General features: G+C 35.4%; 1 protein-coding gene across 5 annotated transcripts in view; it reads right to left on the bottom strand.

Annotated features, from left to right (window-relative positions):
- Positions 1 to 7,762: 7,762 nt before the first annotated feature.
- The window catches only part of LOC106874547 (uncharacterized), a 98,648-nt gene continuing 87,903 nt past the window's right edge, over positions 7,763 to 18,507 (bottom strand). For 3 of the 5 annotated variants that reach the window (XM_089352710.1, XM_089352711.1, XM_089352708.1), the window contains one exon: positions 10,036 to 12,650. In XM_089352710.1, coding sequence (XP_089208836.1) covers positions 12,640 to 12,650 — 11 coding nt within the window. In that variant the 3' untranslated portion in view covers positions 10,036 to 12,639. Of the gene's footprint in view, positions 7,816 to 10,035; positions 12,651 to 18,507 lie in introns of those variants that run through there. The other 2 variants (XR_016241969.1, XR_016241968.1) reach the window with 2 other exon arrangements.

Here is an 18,507-nt window from a genome sequence, read left to right on the forward strand (position 1 = left end):
TTAAGTCAATTTTGGATACTTTTGCTTCACCAGGCACAAGATTAGAGAATTTACATATTGATGTTGTAGTCCTCTTTCAGTTTTTCAGGGACAATTTATTGCTTACCAGCATTGTTAGGATTAGCAAACTTCTCTTTGAGTCTTCTCAGAAACTGTTGTATGCTATTCTTGTGTTTAAGAATGGTGGGGCAAGATCTGACCCACTCAATTATCATCCTATAATTCTTCTACCTGTAATTAATAAAGCTTTTGAATCTACAGGGTGTCCACAAGGTCTGGGCACATGGAGTAAATAAAATCATAACATAAACAATTAAATATAAGAAATAATAATTTCTCAGAGTATGTGTTAATCCCCATGTACCCAGACTTTGTGGACACCCTGTATTATTAATATGACTTTGGTTTGATATTTTGACACTTACAGTCTTTTTTCTAATTTTCAATATGGCTTCCATGCATCTAGGTCTACTACTGACATTATAACTGTCATATATGCACATTTCTATTGTTCACTTAAATCTTCTGCTGGGTCGTTGATATTAATATCTCTAAGATTTTTGACAATGTAGCACACTGGGCTGATTCCATAAGTTCAGCAGTTATGACCTGTTTGAACCTTTCCTTAACATCATAAAGTAGTTTGTTTCAAATCACAGAATCAAAGTAGATCTTGATGGCCAGTATCAAAGTCAAATGCTATCAATGCAAGAGTAACTCAAGGCTCTGCACTAGGTTCTACTCTTGGTCCTCTTTTTCCTGAGTGATTTTCCAGATTATATCATTTCTAAACAAATTTTCTATACTGATGACACCACTCTTTGTTCTTGCCATGATAAAACTGGCTGCCTTGAGCAAAGTGCTTTCTTGAGGAGCATCTCTGCACGGTTGTGAGATAAGGTTAACTGATTATGACTCTTAATGCTTAATCAGCGAATTGTTATAGGCAGTCATTCCTTTCCTCCACTGCTATGGGCAGGGATAATCTTCCAGAATGCCAAAGTATCTTGGTTTGAATTTGACTAGGGATCTTTCTTTGAACAAAAATGTTTAGTTCATTGCTAGGTCAGTTACCAGGAGGTTGATTTTCTTTTTCATACTCACAGCGTCCTAATGCCAAGACTGTCTTGTGTTTCTATAAACCCACCATTTGATCTTGCATTGAAAGTTGCTGTCACCTTTTGGTTGGAGCTGCATCTTATTGTCTTAACTTGCTTTATCGAATTCAGAATTAAATTGTAGCAAAGGTGAGTCCTCTTCCTCCTACTAGGCTGGAGTTTTTGGTTCATTGTCAAAATGTATCTTCATTGTGTCTGTTCTGTATTTCCAGGGTCATTGCTTTGATGAACTTTTTGGCCTACATCCCTTTCTCAAAACTTTTAATAATGCTTTGTACTTTCCTTTCCTGGTACATTGTTTCTCTGTTGTGTTCCCTGTTACTTATATGTTCTTTTACCGTAATAGAATCTTTCCTTAAATTGCTCCTCTCTGGCACTCACTCGCATCATTTTGTTTGCCCTTGGTCTTCAGTAGTTCTTGAATCTTTCTGTCAATAAACATCATTCAAATTTGTAGGCACCCTTCTTTTCTTTCTTTGTAGTCATATGCGTGTGTGTATACATACATACATACACACATACACACACACACACACATACATACATACATACATACATACATATATACATACATACATACATACATACATACATACATACATACATACATACATATGGTGGTTGTCTACTCCTTATGCAGAATCTGACCACTTCTTGTACTTACACCTCAGATTTATCATGGTGTCTGATGTGGCTTTTCAAATCAGACAATGTTTTGAAAAGACACCCACATAAATTGCATATCTGGTTTGAACCACTAAGAGCTGCAGTTAAGTTCTGACCTTTGTAGATCTTAAAATATCTTTTGAGGCCTCCATTAAATTTTCAGACCTTATAGCATACACAGCCACCACATTGACAGGTGTGCACAGATATATAGGCAGAGTAGTTATTGGAGGTTTGCTTTTCATGGGTCCATAAATTAGATTTGAGTCCAGTAAAAGAAAGCATGGTTTGTCACAAATTGTGCACACAAAATGATTGTTGAGACTTGTTTTCTCATTGATCATAACATTTTTCTTTAAATTTCTTTTGAGTTTTGCATGGGTCATCCTGGTTTCTTCAAAAGCTTTCACTCCACTTTTGTTCGCCATCCAGCTCAATCCGAAGCAAGGGTTTCTATGGCCTTTGGACCCATTCCAACTGATTTCATGCCAGTTCCTATACAGTCCTTAAACCTATTTTTAGGTGTACACTGATTACTTTTCCCTTCTGCAAGTTCACCATAAAACAGCTGTTTGTGTGTGTGTTCATCCATTATTCAAACAATGAGGCCAGACCACCACATTTTGTTTTCAGAATCATTGATTTAAGTGTAGTGATACCTGCAGATGCAAGGATATCTGTGTCTGGAATAAAAAAAAAGTCCTGTTTAATGTTTAAAATGCTGTGAAGGCATTTTTGGTGGAATCATTCAAATAATTTGAGATTGTCTTTCATAATAGGTCCATGTTTCAACACTTTTCAAATTGATGGATAAAAGTTGACAATGTCGAACTGTGTAAACCTAGCCTTGCCTCTCCCCTGGCTGGCAATAAACCATAAGGTCACCTCATTGGTGCTGTGTCAGTATATACTTACTCACCTGGACAATCTCAGACTTGGCCAGGTTGAACAGGCAGCATTTAGGTTTAGAGGCAAAGTTCAGCTTGTAGCTTTTTAAAGTGATAAAGGCATTTCTCTTGGCCAAGATCTCTACTCTGTCTCTGTGCATAGGCTAATTGCTATCTGTTTAGCTTCACCGTTAATGTTATTATAAGTGTATGGGGAAGGATGTCTGTTTTTTTGTATTAGAATCATTTAAGAGTCTATCATAAGTGTATGTGTCCAGGGGAGATAACCCATCCTCATTATGGTTCTAAAAGTTAGCATTTAAACCTCATTATCCTAGGTAGAAAGTTAAATTTTGTCATTGTGTAGAGTCTGATGAGCTGTCCACGTGGCTGTAACTTTCATTTATACAAAACGATTGGTAACTCTATGACCAGAATTTAACTTTTTGTTTATATATATATATGAATAAATGGAGTGAAGCGCAGGTGTTATTCAAATTCTTTTACTTCCAACATATGTTTTGAAAACAACATTGGTATTATTCCAAAGGAATAAATGGTGTAAAATAGTGTAATCTTCTCATCAGGGAAAGAAAGAAAAACATACTCAATAATAAAACATTTTAACAAATGTGATGACTGTGTAAATAATGAACAAAATAATGAATAATAAAAAAAACCCGTTAGTAGATATGACGTCAAAGGTAGCGCATATGAAGAGAAAGAGTAAAGAAATCAATAAGGAGAAATATAGAGTGATATGTGAGTTAAATAAATGTTCAAAGGGTAGAAAATAGATATCTCTATTGGAAGTAGAGTGAAAGAAGAACTAAATACTCAAAATATATAGATTGGTAGAAATTACCTATATGAGCTAAAGGCGTGTTTCTGCCAATGTTTACATCGGTAAGAACACTCTATAAACCTCTATAAACTTACTAGGAGCTACTATCTGGAACTGCTTAAAAAAGATATTCAAAAAAACTATAAGATTACAGGGGAAAATACACTTAGAGAAGCTAACCTTGAGGCTAAAGAAATTATGGAAATGTATGGATTACAAATGAAGACAGAACCATTTGATCCTATAGCAACCACGGTTTATTTTAAAAGACCACAAACAAAGCTTTTATAATAACCCATCATTACGGCTTATCTGTCCCTCTGGCTCGGACATCTGTATACTTAGTAAAAACATCTTAGATAAATATATCCCTGCATTAGTCAATGAATTAAAACTTAGTTTATGGTCTAATTCTTTTCAAGTCGTTGATTAGTTTACTTCTATTACTAATAAGGTTAACACTAAATTTATCCAGCTCGATATTTCTAGCTTTTATTTCTTCATAAACCCAATAGTACTTAATAAGGCACTTTAGCTCGCTCACAATAAAGCTAGGCTCACCAGAGAAGAGATTAAAGTTGTGTTGGCAGCCAAAAAATCTATCATAAAATTTGACAAGCTGTGGGTCTGTAAGGATATACCCGACGGATTTGATGTCACGACGGGAAGTTCCGATTCAGCACAAATTGCGGATTTAGTTGGCATTTATATATACTTTATGAAATGGCTGACCAGTTCCTGACATTAGTGGAGGTCTGTAGCGTACTTCTCTCTCTCTGTTACATGAGTGCGGATGTAATGGTTAACAGCTAGCCTCGAGCCGCACTTTTGGACCCTGTTGTGTCCACCACTCTGATTGGTTGGTATTGGCGCATTTTGTCTCTTGTTCTATTTCGTGCCAGGATGCAACCCAACCAATCGCAGCCTTCAGATAAGGTTGCGTGGAACAGTTTTTCTGAACCCCTGTTTGAGCCGACAGTATCTTATAAATAGCTAGTTTTCCTGCGCATGATTGTCAGTCGGCTTTAGACCTTCTAAGATCTAGCTGCTGGCCACAGAGCATACAGCCAGTTCCATCGATGACACGACACAGCTTCATGGAGATTCAACACTTCGTTCAACAGCTTACTGCAAACTCCTTTGTCGCCACCGCCAGCTTCTTAGCGTCTACATCAACTTCTCTACATACACACCAACCAGCAGCACCCGCACAGGTTCTCTCAACACTGTTTGTGAATTTACTTCATCATGGTTAACAGCGAGTACAACCTGTCAGAACTCCAGAACCAAGTAATTGGCCGCAGCATGGAAGCCGCAACTTCTTACATGACATGTGTCTTTCTTCGGCTCTGCCTTGCCGCCACAACTTCTTGTTACAGAACCTCAACTACTGTGTACCTTGAATACGAACTGGTATTTACCATCCTTGACTCATATCTACCTTTGACTCATATCTACTAACGGGTTTTTTTTTAAATACTTAATAACGTTCTGTTCATCATTTACACAGTCATCACATTTGTTAAAATGTCTTATTGTTGAGTATGTTTCTCTTTCTTTCTCTGATGAGAAGATTACATTATTTTATACCATTTATTCCTTTGGAATGATACCAATGTTGTCTTTGAAACATATGTCAGAAGTAAAAGAATTTGAATAACACCTACGTTTAACTCCATTTATTTATTTATACTATACAAACTACTGCACATTAAACCCGGAGTTTCTGCCTTTGAACAGGTTGCTACATCCTTAATTTTCCGTGTTAACTGTAAAGAAAGGAAAATTCACTCATCCATTTATATGTATGTATGTATGTATGTATGTATGTATGTATGTATGTATGTATGTACGTACGTATGTATGCATGCATGCATGTATGTATGTATGTATGTATGTACGTATGTATGCATGCATGCATGTATGTATGTATGTATGTATGTATGTATGTATGTATGTATGTATGTATGTATGTATGTATGTACGTACATACGTATGTATGTATGTATTCAAAACGTCTTTGAATTTCTATGCTTTAAACATCATAGATTATGATAATTTAGGAACAAACACTTCTTTTTCTTAAAATACATAATTTTTTTTTTTTTTTTTTTTTTAATTTCTCAATTCTCTGTTTGGAAGAAGATAACTGACCGCAGTGTTTCCAAGATTGAATCGTTTCTGAGAAACGTTTTCCAAAGTTCTGTTTTAGAAAGCAGAATATGATCTGAAAAGTAAAGAATAGATCCCATGAATTATGACTGAGCATTTAAGGGCAAAGTGGAAGATTACAGATAGGGTTTAGAATTTGGGGTTAGTGTTTAGGGTTCGGTGGTATGATTTGTATTTAGGGCGTGGTAGATTCAAAATATTCAGTTGTGATTATTTCTTTATAATATATGTTTCGGCTTTCATAAACTGTCATGAATGGAAAAAGAAAAAGAACAAAAATACAAAGAATTTTTCTAAAATATATAAAAAAGGTAATGTGGATTATTTATCCTGATAGTGTACTCAGAAGCTTTTACATTAACTGCATTAACAACTGTGTACATATTCCAGCCAACACTGAGTATTTCACATAGTCTAGCTATCTGTCATTCTATCTATCCATGTATGTATGTATGTATGTATCTATCTCTCACTTTCTCTATCTCTCTATCTCTCTCCACACACGCACACACACATACATGCACACACACACATACATACACACACACACACACACACACACACACATACATGCATGCATATGATCTTGATTAGGTTTTAAATTATAATTTTTGTGATGATTGGAGTGCCTATGTATATATTGATATTTTCATTTTAATGTTTTTCATAAGTATATAGATGGAGGATTCTAAGAGTAGCATTATGTGCATTTGTTTTAGAAGTCTTCCTTCTGTAAACCCTGAATAAACAAGAACGTATATCCATGAGTAGACATGTGCATGAAGCGTGATGTATGATTATGTAGTGTACAGCTTCTGTGCATGGGTTTGTATGCAAATGTTGGCTGAGTGCAAATGCACTTATTAGGGAAAAGAAATAGGCATGAGGCTGTACAAATATGGAAATATACAAGTATATATAAATATTATACAATCAACAGATAACATCCTAAACATTAGAGATGAAACCTTTTCTCCCAGCATACACAAACAATATTTTACACTCAAATATTTCAAAGAATAGTGCCTATACATGAGGGCAACCCTTCCAGGACAGCCCAATTCAAACACACATAGCATACAAACTTCACACAAAGAAGAAATATGCCCCAATGACGAACTACTTCAGCATAGAAGTATAAGAACACCATACCCAAACAAAAACAAATTAATGCAAACAAATTGATCATAAAAAAAATTTACCTTAGAAGGGAGACAAACATCCAAAAAATACCACTCAAGAGTAACGTCCCTTAATTCATTGACTCACTGTTTTATTTTATGTGAGTTCATGAGAAACCCCGTGAACGAAGCGAACGCCTTTTTCCATGTCATCGGCTTGAAAAATTGTTAAGACACTAGGATATTTTCCTACTTTTCTTAACATCAAATCAATAGTAGACTTAATTCACAAATAAAGAAATTATATCAACCAATGCGGTGTTGAACATTCATTTCCATCGTTCGACATTTACGTATATACAAATATATTCCTTTATATGCTTAGGTATGCAGACAATCAGTTTTATGAATATATTTTTCATTTCCATAATTCATTCTTTCAATTATAAGTAATTATTACCAACAATTGAACTTGAAAACAAGTATGCACTTTCTATATGTATTAATCCAAGTAAACCAGGTAATGTAGAGGCTGTGTGTGTGAATACAATGTTAGATAAATGAGTGCGAATTGGGAAGCTGTGTAAGAAAAATACCGTGAACTTTTTCTTGAATTACTTCCCTTAGATAGTAAATTTATATTTGAATTTTCACAATGGTTAGAGTTGGAGTGGTCTCCCTTTGACCATATAATCAAAACAAATGCTATTAACTCGACATAACGTTGTCAAACAGTCTAGCCGGGGTTATCTACCTTAAAACTACTCGTTATCATCTCATCTTTCCACTTACGGTTTACCTTACCTTGAAATGTTGCTGAAAGATTTTTATACACGAGGCATCTTGACAGAGGAAACAGCAGTCACATATTTAAGAGATCACAATCTGCTGCATACACAACAACAAGCATCGATGCAGTGCTGTCATGCAGGAAAACGAAAGCGTGACAGAGGTGGACAATTCAGGCCCCTGTACTTCGTTGTCCTCAAAAATCTTGATCATTTCTGCTGAAAGATGATGAGGAAAGACTCAGATGATTCATTTGTATCGTTCCTGAAATATCTGAAAGATCAGGTAGATATTAGTTACCATCTTAAGGCGGCGAGCTAGTAGAAACGTTAGCACGTAGGGCGAAATGCATACCGATATTTCGTCTTTATGTTCTGGGTTCAAATTCTGCTGAGGTCGACTTTGCCTTTTATCCTTTCGGGGTCGATAAATTAAGTACCAGTGGCGTACTGGGGTCGATCTAATCCACTGTCCCACTTCCCCAAAAATTTCAGGCCTTGTGCCTAGACTAGGAAAAAAAATATTATTTACCATCTTGAGACACAGAGCGTTTGTGTGTGTGTGTGTGTGTGTGTGTACTTCATTCCCGATTGAAAAAGCTATATACATGAGATGGATGATGCGAAAAATCACATAATCTTTCTCTCATCAATTCTTAATACAAAGTTTTATTTTCACATTTTCCGTGCAACATTTGTACTGATTAAAAATAATGACTGCGTTTTCGAATTCTTCCATATATAATGTATAATGGTGTTAACAAAAAGAAGAACAAAACGGTTGAACTTGTATTGTAGCAAAACTAAATAGTTTTTTTTTTTAACCTTTCTCTTTCTTGTTAATTACTTTTGCAAAGACTGACATATTTCATTTCCATTTGAAATTAACTTTTAATATATGCACACACTTAGGTACAGCTCTGGTTATGCGCAAACCTCTTCCATGAATGTCCTTTTCCCAATCTTTCATAACACTGGGGATTTAGAAATGTTACTCGTATGCTATGCACAATAGGTGATTGAAGGGAAGAAAGTGCTCTATAACAATTTCTTCCTCCTCTAGTGTCACATTCACTTGTCACACCTCAGAATCCCTGCACCAGTGACACTGCACGAGCTTCCTAACCTCCAGAGGTGGCATATCCTTCTCAACACTCAAAATGAACATGTGGCATGATGGTGACTTGAACTTGTTCTTCCTGAATGAAGTCTTAGCATTGATCTCCCATCTCAGGCAGTTGCAGAGAATCAGGATCCCCAAGGCTGCTTGTGCTTTTGTGGCCGATGCACTAGCATTACTTATAGATTAGACACTTGCTAGTTACATCCCACAAAGCTGAAGCAAATTACTCAGGTTTGCAAAGCTTGTTATTGGGTTCAATTACTCAAAACTGGGTGATCTCATAATTTAACCATTCAGGCATCAGCGACCTACTCATCTCTTCACTTCTAATCATTGTTACTACATTCACCCTGACTTGTGACTAACCACTACACCTAGGCCTTCCTCCTCAGAAATTATTGACATATTGATGTACAAGCTGAATATAAATTCATCAGTTTTACAAGTTTTAAGAGCCTACACAGGCCAGCAGCACATCCCTTCATCCAACTAAACCAGAAAAAATATCATTCATATAACAAGTCATTTATTCCTTCTGTAAGATATAAGAGAGATACTGGGTCTGGACCACTAGCATAGCTAGTGGGGAGCAGTAGGAGCAGCACTTTTAGTGGAGCACTACTTTTGGGTCTACTGCAGGCAATATGTTTTTTTATGGGGTCCGAGGGTGGGGGGGAGTGGAAGGGCTGTCCCAGGAGGCACGCACTCTAGCTACGCTAGTGATCTGGATAAATATTTTGCACATGCATTTACCTCTGTACAAACTGTAAGTTTGACTTCTCTTACAATGTGCTCTAATAATTTATACTCTGTACTCTTTTACGCCTTTACTTGTTTCAGTCATTTGACTGTGGCCATGCTGGAGCACCGCCTTTAGTCGAGAAAATCGACCCCAGAACTTATTCTTTGTAAGCCTAATACTTATTTAGACTTTTCTCTTTTGCTGAACTGCTAAGTTACAGGGACGTAAACACACCAGCATCGGTTGTCAAGTGATGTTGGGGGTAAAAGCACAGACACACAAACACACACACACACACACACATATATATACATATACATATATACGACGGGCTTCTTCCAGTTTCCGTCTACCAAATCCACTCACAAGGCTTTGGTCGGCCCAAGGCTATAGCAGGAGACAATTGCCCAAAGTGCCACGCAGTGGGACTGAACCTGGAACCATGTGGTTGGTAAGCGAGCAACTTACCACACAGCCACTCCTGCACCTATATTTGAATGTTCTTGTATCTTAAGAAAAAGTTAAATCAAATTCTATTGAAATGGTTAACAGAAAAGATAAAATGACATCTGAAGAAAATGTAATCCATCTTTATTTACTGAGTTAAAAATCATAACAATAACACAAGTGTTAAACAAAATTAAGGCGGAGAAAATAGATACAATGAAAAATAGACATAAAGGTAAATATACTGAAGTAGTATTCACCTAATCATGAATTTAGATCTCACTGCAGACATTGTGTTATATCTAGGAGTAAGGCTCATAATTCTGCATGAAAAAAATGTATGTAAAATTGAAGAAAAAAAATTCATTTCCAAGAAAGAAAATCAATGCAACAGAAAATGTAATAAGAACTGAAAACTAATGCTGAAGAGTCATGTTTCTTATTAAAAAAGAAGGCAGCAAATTTCTGTCTCATTTCGGATATGAAGCTAAATCAAAGCAAATTATTTTCTTAGGCGCAGGAGTGGCTGTGTGGTAAGTAGCTTGCTTACTAACCACATGGTTCCAGGTTCAGTCCCACTGCGTGGCATCTTGGGCAAGTGTCTTCTACTATAGCCTCGGGCCGACCAAAGCCTTGTGAGTGGATTTGGTAGACGGAAACTGAAAGAAGCCCGTCGTATATATATATATATGTGTGTGTGTGTGTATGTTTGTGTGTCTGTGTTTGTCCCCCTAGCATTGCTTGACAACCGATGCTGGTGTGTTTATGTCCCCGTCGCTTAGCGGTTCGGCAAAAGGGACCAATAGAATAAGTACTAGGCTTACAAAGAATAAGTCCTGGGGTCGATTTGCTTGACTAAAGGTGGGGCTCCAGCATGGCCACAGTCAAATGACTGAAACAAGTAAAAGAGTAACATCATAGATGTTCTGGCACACATTTTCCAGCCAAGAAAACTAAGAGAACCTAGTGTTAACATATTTAATGTGTGAAGAATAAAAAAGAAATAATGATATTAATCACTAATAGTTTGATTTCTCTATCAACTCTGATATGTCTTGGTTTATTCTGATCTTATCAGCAAAGCCTAACCTTGACAATACTTGTTGAAATTGTGATGAAATAATCACTGCCCATTTGTTTGAAAAGTAAAATAGAATTGGTAAGAATATTTCAGGGAATTATTTGAGACAAGAATAATCAAGCACTTTTGCAAGCACAATATTATAACTGTTCACAAGCAATGATAACCTTAACATCAGATAATATGTTCCTAGACATAATTCTAGAAGAATGGAATAATCATGACCAGAATGACAATCACGGGTCTACTCAATCAGGCTTGATCCAAACCTAACAATATAGTTACAGGGTTTCATATCTAAAACTCAGAATGGAATTTAAAATGTATAGAGAGAAAAGATAAAATAACAAAATAATAAACTACAAAAACAGAAATAAGATTATGATGAAATACAAAGAAATATTGGTTTCAAATTTGGGCACAAGGCCAGCAATTTTGAGGAAGGGGTTAATTGATTATATTGACTGCAGTACTCAACTGGTACTTATTTTATCAACCCCAAAATGATGAAAGGTACAGTCAACCTTGGTGGAATTTGAATATATAACACAGATGAAATGCCACTAGGCATTTTGCCTTGTATGCTAATGATTCTGCCAGCCTGCTGCCTTCAATACAAAGAAATATTAAAGTGAATTCATAAAACAAATCACATATACAGCTACTACTTATTCAATGTTTACAATATAAAAAATAAAGTCAGATCTTTAATTTTCTGCTTACTATATGTAAACATAGTTCGAACATCTCCACCATGCATTGATGTTAGGAGAATTCCATATACATATAGTGAACTTTTTTCTGCAAGTAAAATGTACATTATAATTGTATATAATATATGGTGAGGTATCTATTTATAGAAAGAATGATGAAATATGGCTATCATAAAATATAGCCTTACAATCACCAAGGAGAAAAAAGGAATTCTGTTATATATATAATTTGAGTATTTTGAAGAAAACTGACCCTGGATTGAATTTAAAATTCTATATCATGGATTATATGTGTATATAAATGTGACAGAAGGAAATTTAAAAACATTGATCTCACTAAAGTAAAATAACAGAAAGCATATAAAGAACTACTGTAAGGGGAACATCACAAACTTTGATCATGAAGTTGTAAATGGTTTCAAGATGTTTAATGTGGACAAAAACTCTCATAATTGCTGCTCATTTGTTGAAAATTGCTTTGAATTCAAATTCTTAACATTTCTTTTGGAGATTATTCCAAAATATATTCCAAAAATCAATAATATTCACAGCTATGTTTCTAAATATCCATAGTATATTTAGATGGTGATGACTCATATAAGAGGGAAAAAAATACAGAAATTTAACTGAGTTTACTTCAGTGATGCAAATGTTTATATATCAATAGGTATTTATAAAGGTTAAAAATAAATCAAGAATTTGTCAATTCAGTGAATACAAAAACAATGCAGATATAGCATATAACATAGAACTCAGTTCTGTTGTGGCAGTATCAAATATTTACTCCAAATGTGTAGTGCTTGCAAAAAGTGTCCATGAAATGATGACAATGAAACGGACATGGGTTTCACACAAGATTCCAATTAGATCTAGAGGGTTTGATATACTATAACACTAAGTTCTAGGTTCTTCTTGTTCACCTGAAAAGCATGGACCTTCACCGGTAACCTAAAAAATAAAAAAACAAAAATGTACATGAGATGCTCTCATGAGATCTTGATCTCTTAAACAGTTATTTGATGTTTAGTGTTTGTGAAAATAATTGCATGCTTTGCAGAAAAATAATTAGATATTAGATCATGCTTACTTAAATACTAGAATGACTGGAACTTAAAAACTAGGTGCACAAATTGATATCTTATAAGCACAGAGCTCTTCATAAGGAAAAAAAAATTTGAGTGATGATCGCAGAAATTACATTTGAAACATGTAAAAATTACTGCTGAGACCCCCTTTGGTCATGACTGACCATGGGATTGCACCTAGAAAGTTATCTTCCCAAGCACAAGTCCGGGTAAGGTTGTTTATGGCAGACCAGAAGTCGCCCATATATACCAGCCTCCCCTCTCCACACCACTGATGTTATCTAAGGGAAAGGCAAAGGCTGATACAGCTTGGCATCTGTGATGTCGCAACTTGTTTCTACAGCTGAGTGAACTGAAGCAAAATGAAATAGTTACAAGGTTTCATATCTAAAAGTGTCTTGCTCAAGAATACAACATGCAACCCGGACCGGGATTCGAACTCACAACGTCACGATCGTAAGCTCGATGCTCTAACCACTGAACCATGTGCCTTCACATAAAAAAAATTACTATAAGTTACAATAATGTAAACATGGATTGATTAGGGCAATAAATTCTAAAGTTTTAGTATAAGGTCTTGCTAACATATGATCAAAAGAGAGTCTGTTACATATTTTCCATTGGCACATTTTTATTTATAATTTCTATACATTTTATATAAAATCATAGCCTAAAATTGACCACTTGGTTCCAATTAGTAACCAGTAAATGAACTGTGGATGTTAAGTAAATAATAGTGTCCTCAACTGTTATGAATATCTAACATTGAATCTAATTTATGTTTATATGAGTCTTGATCAAAAAGTATCAGGATTGGTGTTATAAAACACATATCATCATCATCATCGTTTAACGTCCGCTTTCCATGCTAGCATGGGTTGGACGATTTGACTGAGGACTGGTGCAACCGGATGGCTACACCAGGCTCCAATCTAATTTGGCAGAGTTTCTACAGCTGGATGCCCTTTCTAACGCCAACCACTCAGAGAGTGTAGTGGGTGCTTTTACGTGTCACCCGCACGAAAACGGCCACGCTCGAAATGGTGTCTTTTATGTGCCACCCACACAAGAGCCAGTCCAGGGGCAATTGGGCATTTAATCTCCATTGAGGAAGTCTCCTTCTGAAGCCACACATTTTATGCAATGTCATTTCCATTGATTGAAGCATTCCTGAAACTCCATTTTGCAGATAGCGAGCAGCTGCCTCATCACATTCTCTTGGACTTCTCCAATGTCTCAAAATCTTGTTCCTTTCAAGTGGGATTTGATTTTAATTTTTGAAAAGAGAAAAATGTTACAAGAGGCAAGTACCTGGGAATATGGTGGTTGTCTGACTTAAGGAATGTTGTACTTGGTCAAAAACTGCTGTACAAGCTGTGCTGAATGGGTAGGTCATGGTGGAGTAGCCACTCACTGTGAAGACTGAGTTTTGGTTTGGGGTCATAGCCATAAGCCCATGATTTGTCCCCTGTTATCACCGTTTTTAAAAGGTATCCATCTTTCTTGATGCAATCAAAGAGATCCTGTGCAGCTGAAACCCAACCCTATTTTTGGTCAACTGGAAGTAGTTTTCACACAAACTTGGCAAACACACATCTTATACCCAAATCGTCAGTGACAATGGATTGAACTGAACTGTAATTAATGTTCACATCCTCCAACAATTCATGTACAATGATTCAACAGTCTTTCTGAACAGTTGCACACACATTTACAATCCTTTTATCAGTTCTGCTGGTGGTGTGTATCCCAGAACATGTGTCAGTATCAACATTGTGTTGATCATCCAGGAAACGTTTTAACCACTTATACACTTGTATCTGGCTCATATATTCCTCACTGTACACTTTCTGCAACTTTGTGCAGGTATCTGTTTAGGTAATACCAAACTTTTTAGCCAAATTTAAGGCACATCCTCTGTTCAGATCTCTCTGCCATAGTCACTGATAGAACCTCTGTGGTGTGATGAAATGACCACACACTACACATTTTACTTGCAAACACTGCTATAAACAATGGAAGAGAGCAAAAATGTTATGAATTAGATAAGTGTACATGCATAACAGAGTTTAAAGTCAATCTGTGGCAAATAGCTTCAATCTGCATTCTTTAGTTCCATTACCATAGCAACAGTCCTGATATTATTTGATCAGACCTCATGAACAGTGGTATGGTGATTACTCTGTCACGAATATGTTACAATTAATATTCTATTGCATTCTAAGTGAAAGCTGATTCACTCACACACACGTGCACACACACATGCACACACACACACACACACACACACACATCTACTAGATTTGGATATAGAACCTATTTATGCATTATAAATTAATTATAGATGCAAACAAAAAAGATATATGAAGTTGAAAAAAATGGTAAGAATTCAACCACTCCCTCATGATTTCATAATGCATTAACTATTATTCCACAGCTAATGACACAAATTCTACTTCATAGCTAAATTTTGAAATATCCTATTTAAGTCCATGTTTAGTTGCTTTCCCACATGGAGACTTAACTTTTATGATCACCAGCCTTTACTTATTGTTTCTCTCATCCAATTTACTAGGGTTATGTAAGTAATATGTATCATCATCATCATCATTATATATAGTTCAAATTTACAGGAAACAAAAGACAAAGATGGGTGTAGGAACAACAAGCAGATGTATTAGTTTAATGCTTGGGAAGAATGGAAAAGTATTTTATGTTTTGAGTCTAGACTCTTCAACAGAAAATATTAAAAGAAAAAATAAGGGGAGAAATGCAGTCTTTTTCTGACAATAAGTTTAGTATTTAACTATGAAAATGCTGGAGATAAATCTTTAATTGAAGACAGAACACTTTTCTTTATTTTATGCCAAGTGTTGATGCAGATATTTAGTAAGAATAGTCTACATATAGCATATTGGTTAATGCCTTAGTGCATTAACCACTAAACCATTGCTTTAATTTAACTATCAAATAAACTACTTTGAATCTACATTGAGAAATAGTCTTTTTAAATATAGTTACCTATTGTTTAGGAGGGGTTGTTTACAACTTTTATTACCATAACATGTTTTTTAAATGATCTAAGATAATCCAATTAAAGTTGCCAAACTTTAAATCAAGGAATAGAAAAATAATGATTATAAAATTCGTAAACATCTCCCATTGAAGCAATGCACAACTTTGCTTATGGTTATAAGGATCATTTACACACAACTTTACACACGACATGTGACACCACAGCTCTGCTATTCGGCCACAACCCTTTGAGTACAGACATTCTACCTACTGTGTAACTCTTCTATGAACTGGTACTTTCTTATCTTTGTGTTCAGGACTCTTATAGTCTGTTACAGACACTTATTCAATGCTCTGTATTTCTCACACACACACGCACACACATATTGTTGTATACATACTCTTGTACACGAAGGCCTGTCTTATGTATTGTGTTATTTATGTTATCGCATGCACGCACACACAGACACACAGATGATTACCCTAATAAACTTACTCTTTATATATTTAACGGTTGTGTCTCTCACTCTCTTTTCTTTGCTGGCACTTGCTCGCATCTCACATTGCGAGCCCTGTTTTGTCATATTATATGTTTTGTGTCGACCGTGCGACACAGGTTTAATTATTCAAGATATGATCTCTGAACAGCTATGCATTTCTCCCATCAATTGCCAAGGTCATTTATGCTTCTTCAATAAAAATCCAAAGGTTTTGATGCCAAGAAATCCTTGAATTCACTTTTGACCTTAGTTTTGGAATGGAAGGATACACCCACACAGCATCTTATATACATAAATATATATATATCAGTGGTGAAGGGTGACTAGGAAACTAGGGTATGCAGTCCCCACCTCCTAATGAGGTTGGGAGGGGTGGATTTCTGAGTGTTCCACCTTCCCCCATTCTCTATGAAAAGTATAGTGTTATATATACTTTAAGATATGGGATGTCTGAAAATGAAAATAGTTTCCCCCCTACAATGAATCATTTTGAAGTAGTTAGTAAGACATGAATCACATACATATAACTTTGGAAATCACCTTCCAATGATTTCATCCAGTAGGAGCTATTCAAGAAAAAAGTCGAAATTCTTTTTAAAGTTTGGAAGAAAATTTGACATTCACAAACTCATGAAGCTGAGTGAGAAAATACCAAATTAAGTGAATGTGTATAACAATGTACAGCTTCTGTCAGTGATACTGCTTTTCTGTTTTTGCTGAGATCAATTTATCCCCAAAACATTTCTTGAAGCCTTTCCTTCTCATCAATAAACTGCAAAATGTGTGATAGTTAAGAATTCATTCAAAGGTCTGTAGTCTCACCAAACATGCTAGCAACAAATGCTGATGTTTTTTGATCATTGGCTTAATTACACTTTCACTTGTAATAGCTACACAATTAAATGATTTCGTTTTGAAAATCACTTGAAAGTGACATTTGTTTTCAATATCACTTCAAAGCTGAGAAAATGTGTTCTTATACTGACAAACTTACAGACATAGGAAACAGAAAAATTTGTTCAGAATGAGTCATCTCGTCTCTCACTCACACTATTCAAAATATTTTCAATCAAAATAATGATGACATTTCTTACTGTCCTCTTCAGTTTTGATTTTCAGCTTAAGCTTTGGTTTCTCTTTTCTGAGAATGATAATATGCTTCTTATTTGTTTCAAAGTCGGGGAAAGTAGCTACAAAGCTGAAAAACTTATTGACCCTTATGCCATCCTGGGGTTGATTGAAGTAATTCTACTAGGTTATAATCTTTTTAAATGGATTAAAGCTTTATGCTAATAGACAATTTAGGTGCTAGTTTATTTTTTTATGTAACCTTTCTTAAATAACTTTGAAAATTTAAAATTAAATCTTAAAGCATTGGCATGAACGAATGGATGAAAGCTTTACTTTTTAATCACACATATTTCCGGTTTCTTTTTTTCACTCTATGTGTGAAATAGTCTGGGATCAAATGACTAGATTCAGGTCTTAAGAATGGATAAAAAATACTCTCTCCATTGGTTAAATCTTTTTAGAAAGCAAGCATGGGTGTGTGGTAAGAAGTCTGCTTTCCAACCACACGGTTCTAGGTCCAGTCTTCTACTAGTGTCTTTTATTAAAGCTTTAAGCTGACTAAAATCTTGTAAATGAACTTGGTAGAGGGAAACTGAAAAAAACCTGTTGCATATATATAGGTGTGTGTGTCTGTTCACATGTGTGTCTTTGTGTTTGTGTTTTGTCCTTCACTAATGCTTGACAACCATCATTGGTGTATTTATGTTCCTGTAACTTAGCAGCTCAGGACAAGAGACCAAAAGCACCAGACTTTAAAAAAGTACTGGGGTAGATTCATTAGACTAAAAATTATTTAAGATGGTGGCCACAATCTACTGACTGAAAAAAGTAGAAAATAAAAACTAAAATGTATACTCTTTGGTACCAAATAATTATATGAAATATATCAGAAAACAATAAAACAAACTTGTAAATTGACTAAATATGCATTTCTCATTTAAATCTGTCTGACTATGAGGAAATCTTCAGGAAAGTACTCTGAATAGGCAAGTTTTTGATCTCTGTTGCACAGGACAGTAAGAACATCAGCACTTCAAGAGAAAAAAAAGTTGACATATCCGTTGGCTTAACATGGCTGGAAGGCAAGCAGTAAAATGTCTGCTTTCTCTTTCTTAGCCACTCACTCATTTTTTT

The sequence above is a fragment of the Octopus bimaculoides genome, chromosome 5 (assembly GCF_046866305.1).
Source record: "Octopus bimaculoides isolate indiv1 chromosome 5, ASM4686630v1, whole genome shotgun sequence".
Taxonomy (NCBI): Eukaryota; Metazoa; Mollusca; class Cephalopoda; order Octopoda; family Octopodidae; genus Octopus; species Octopus bimaculoides.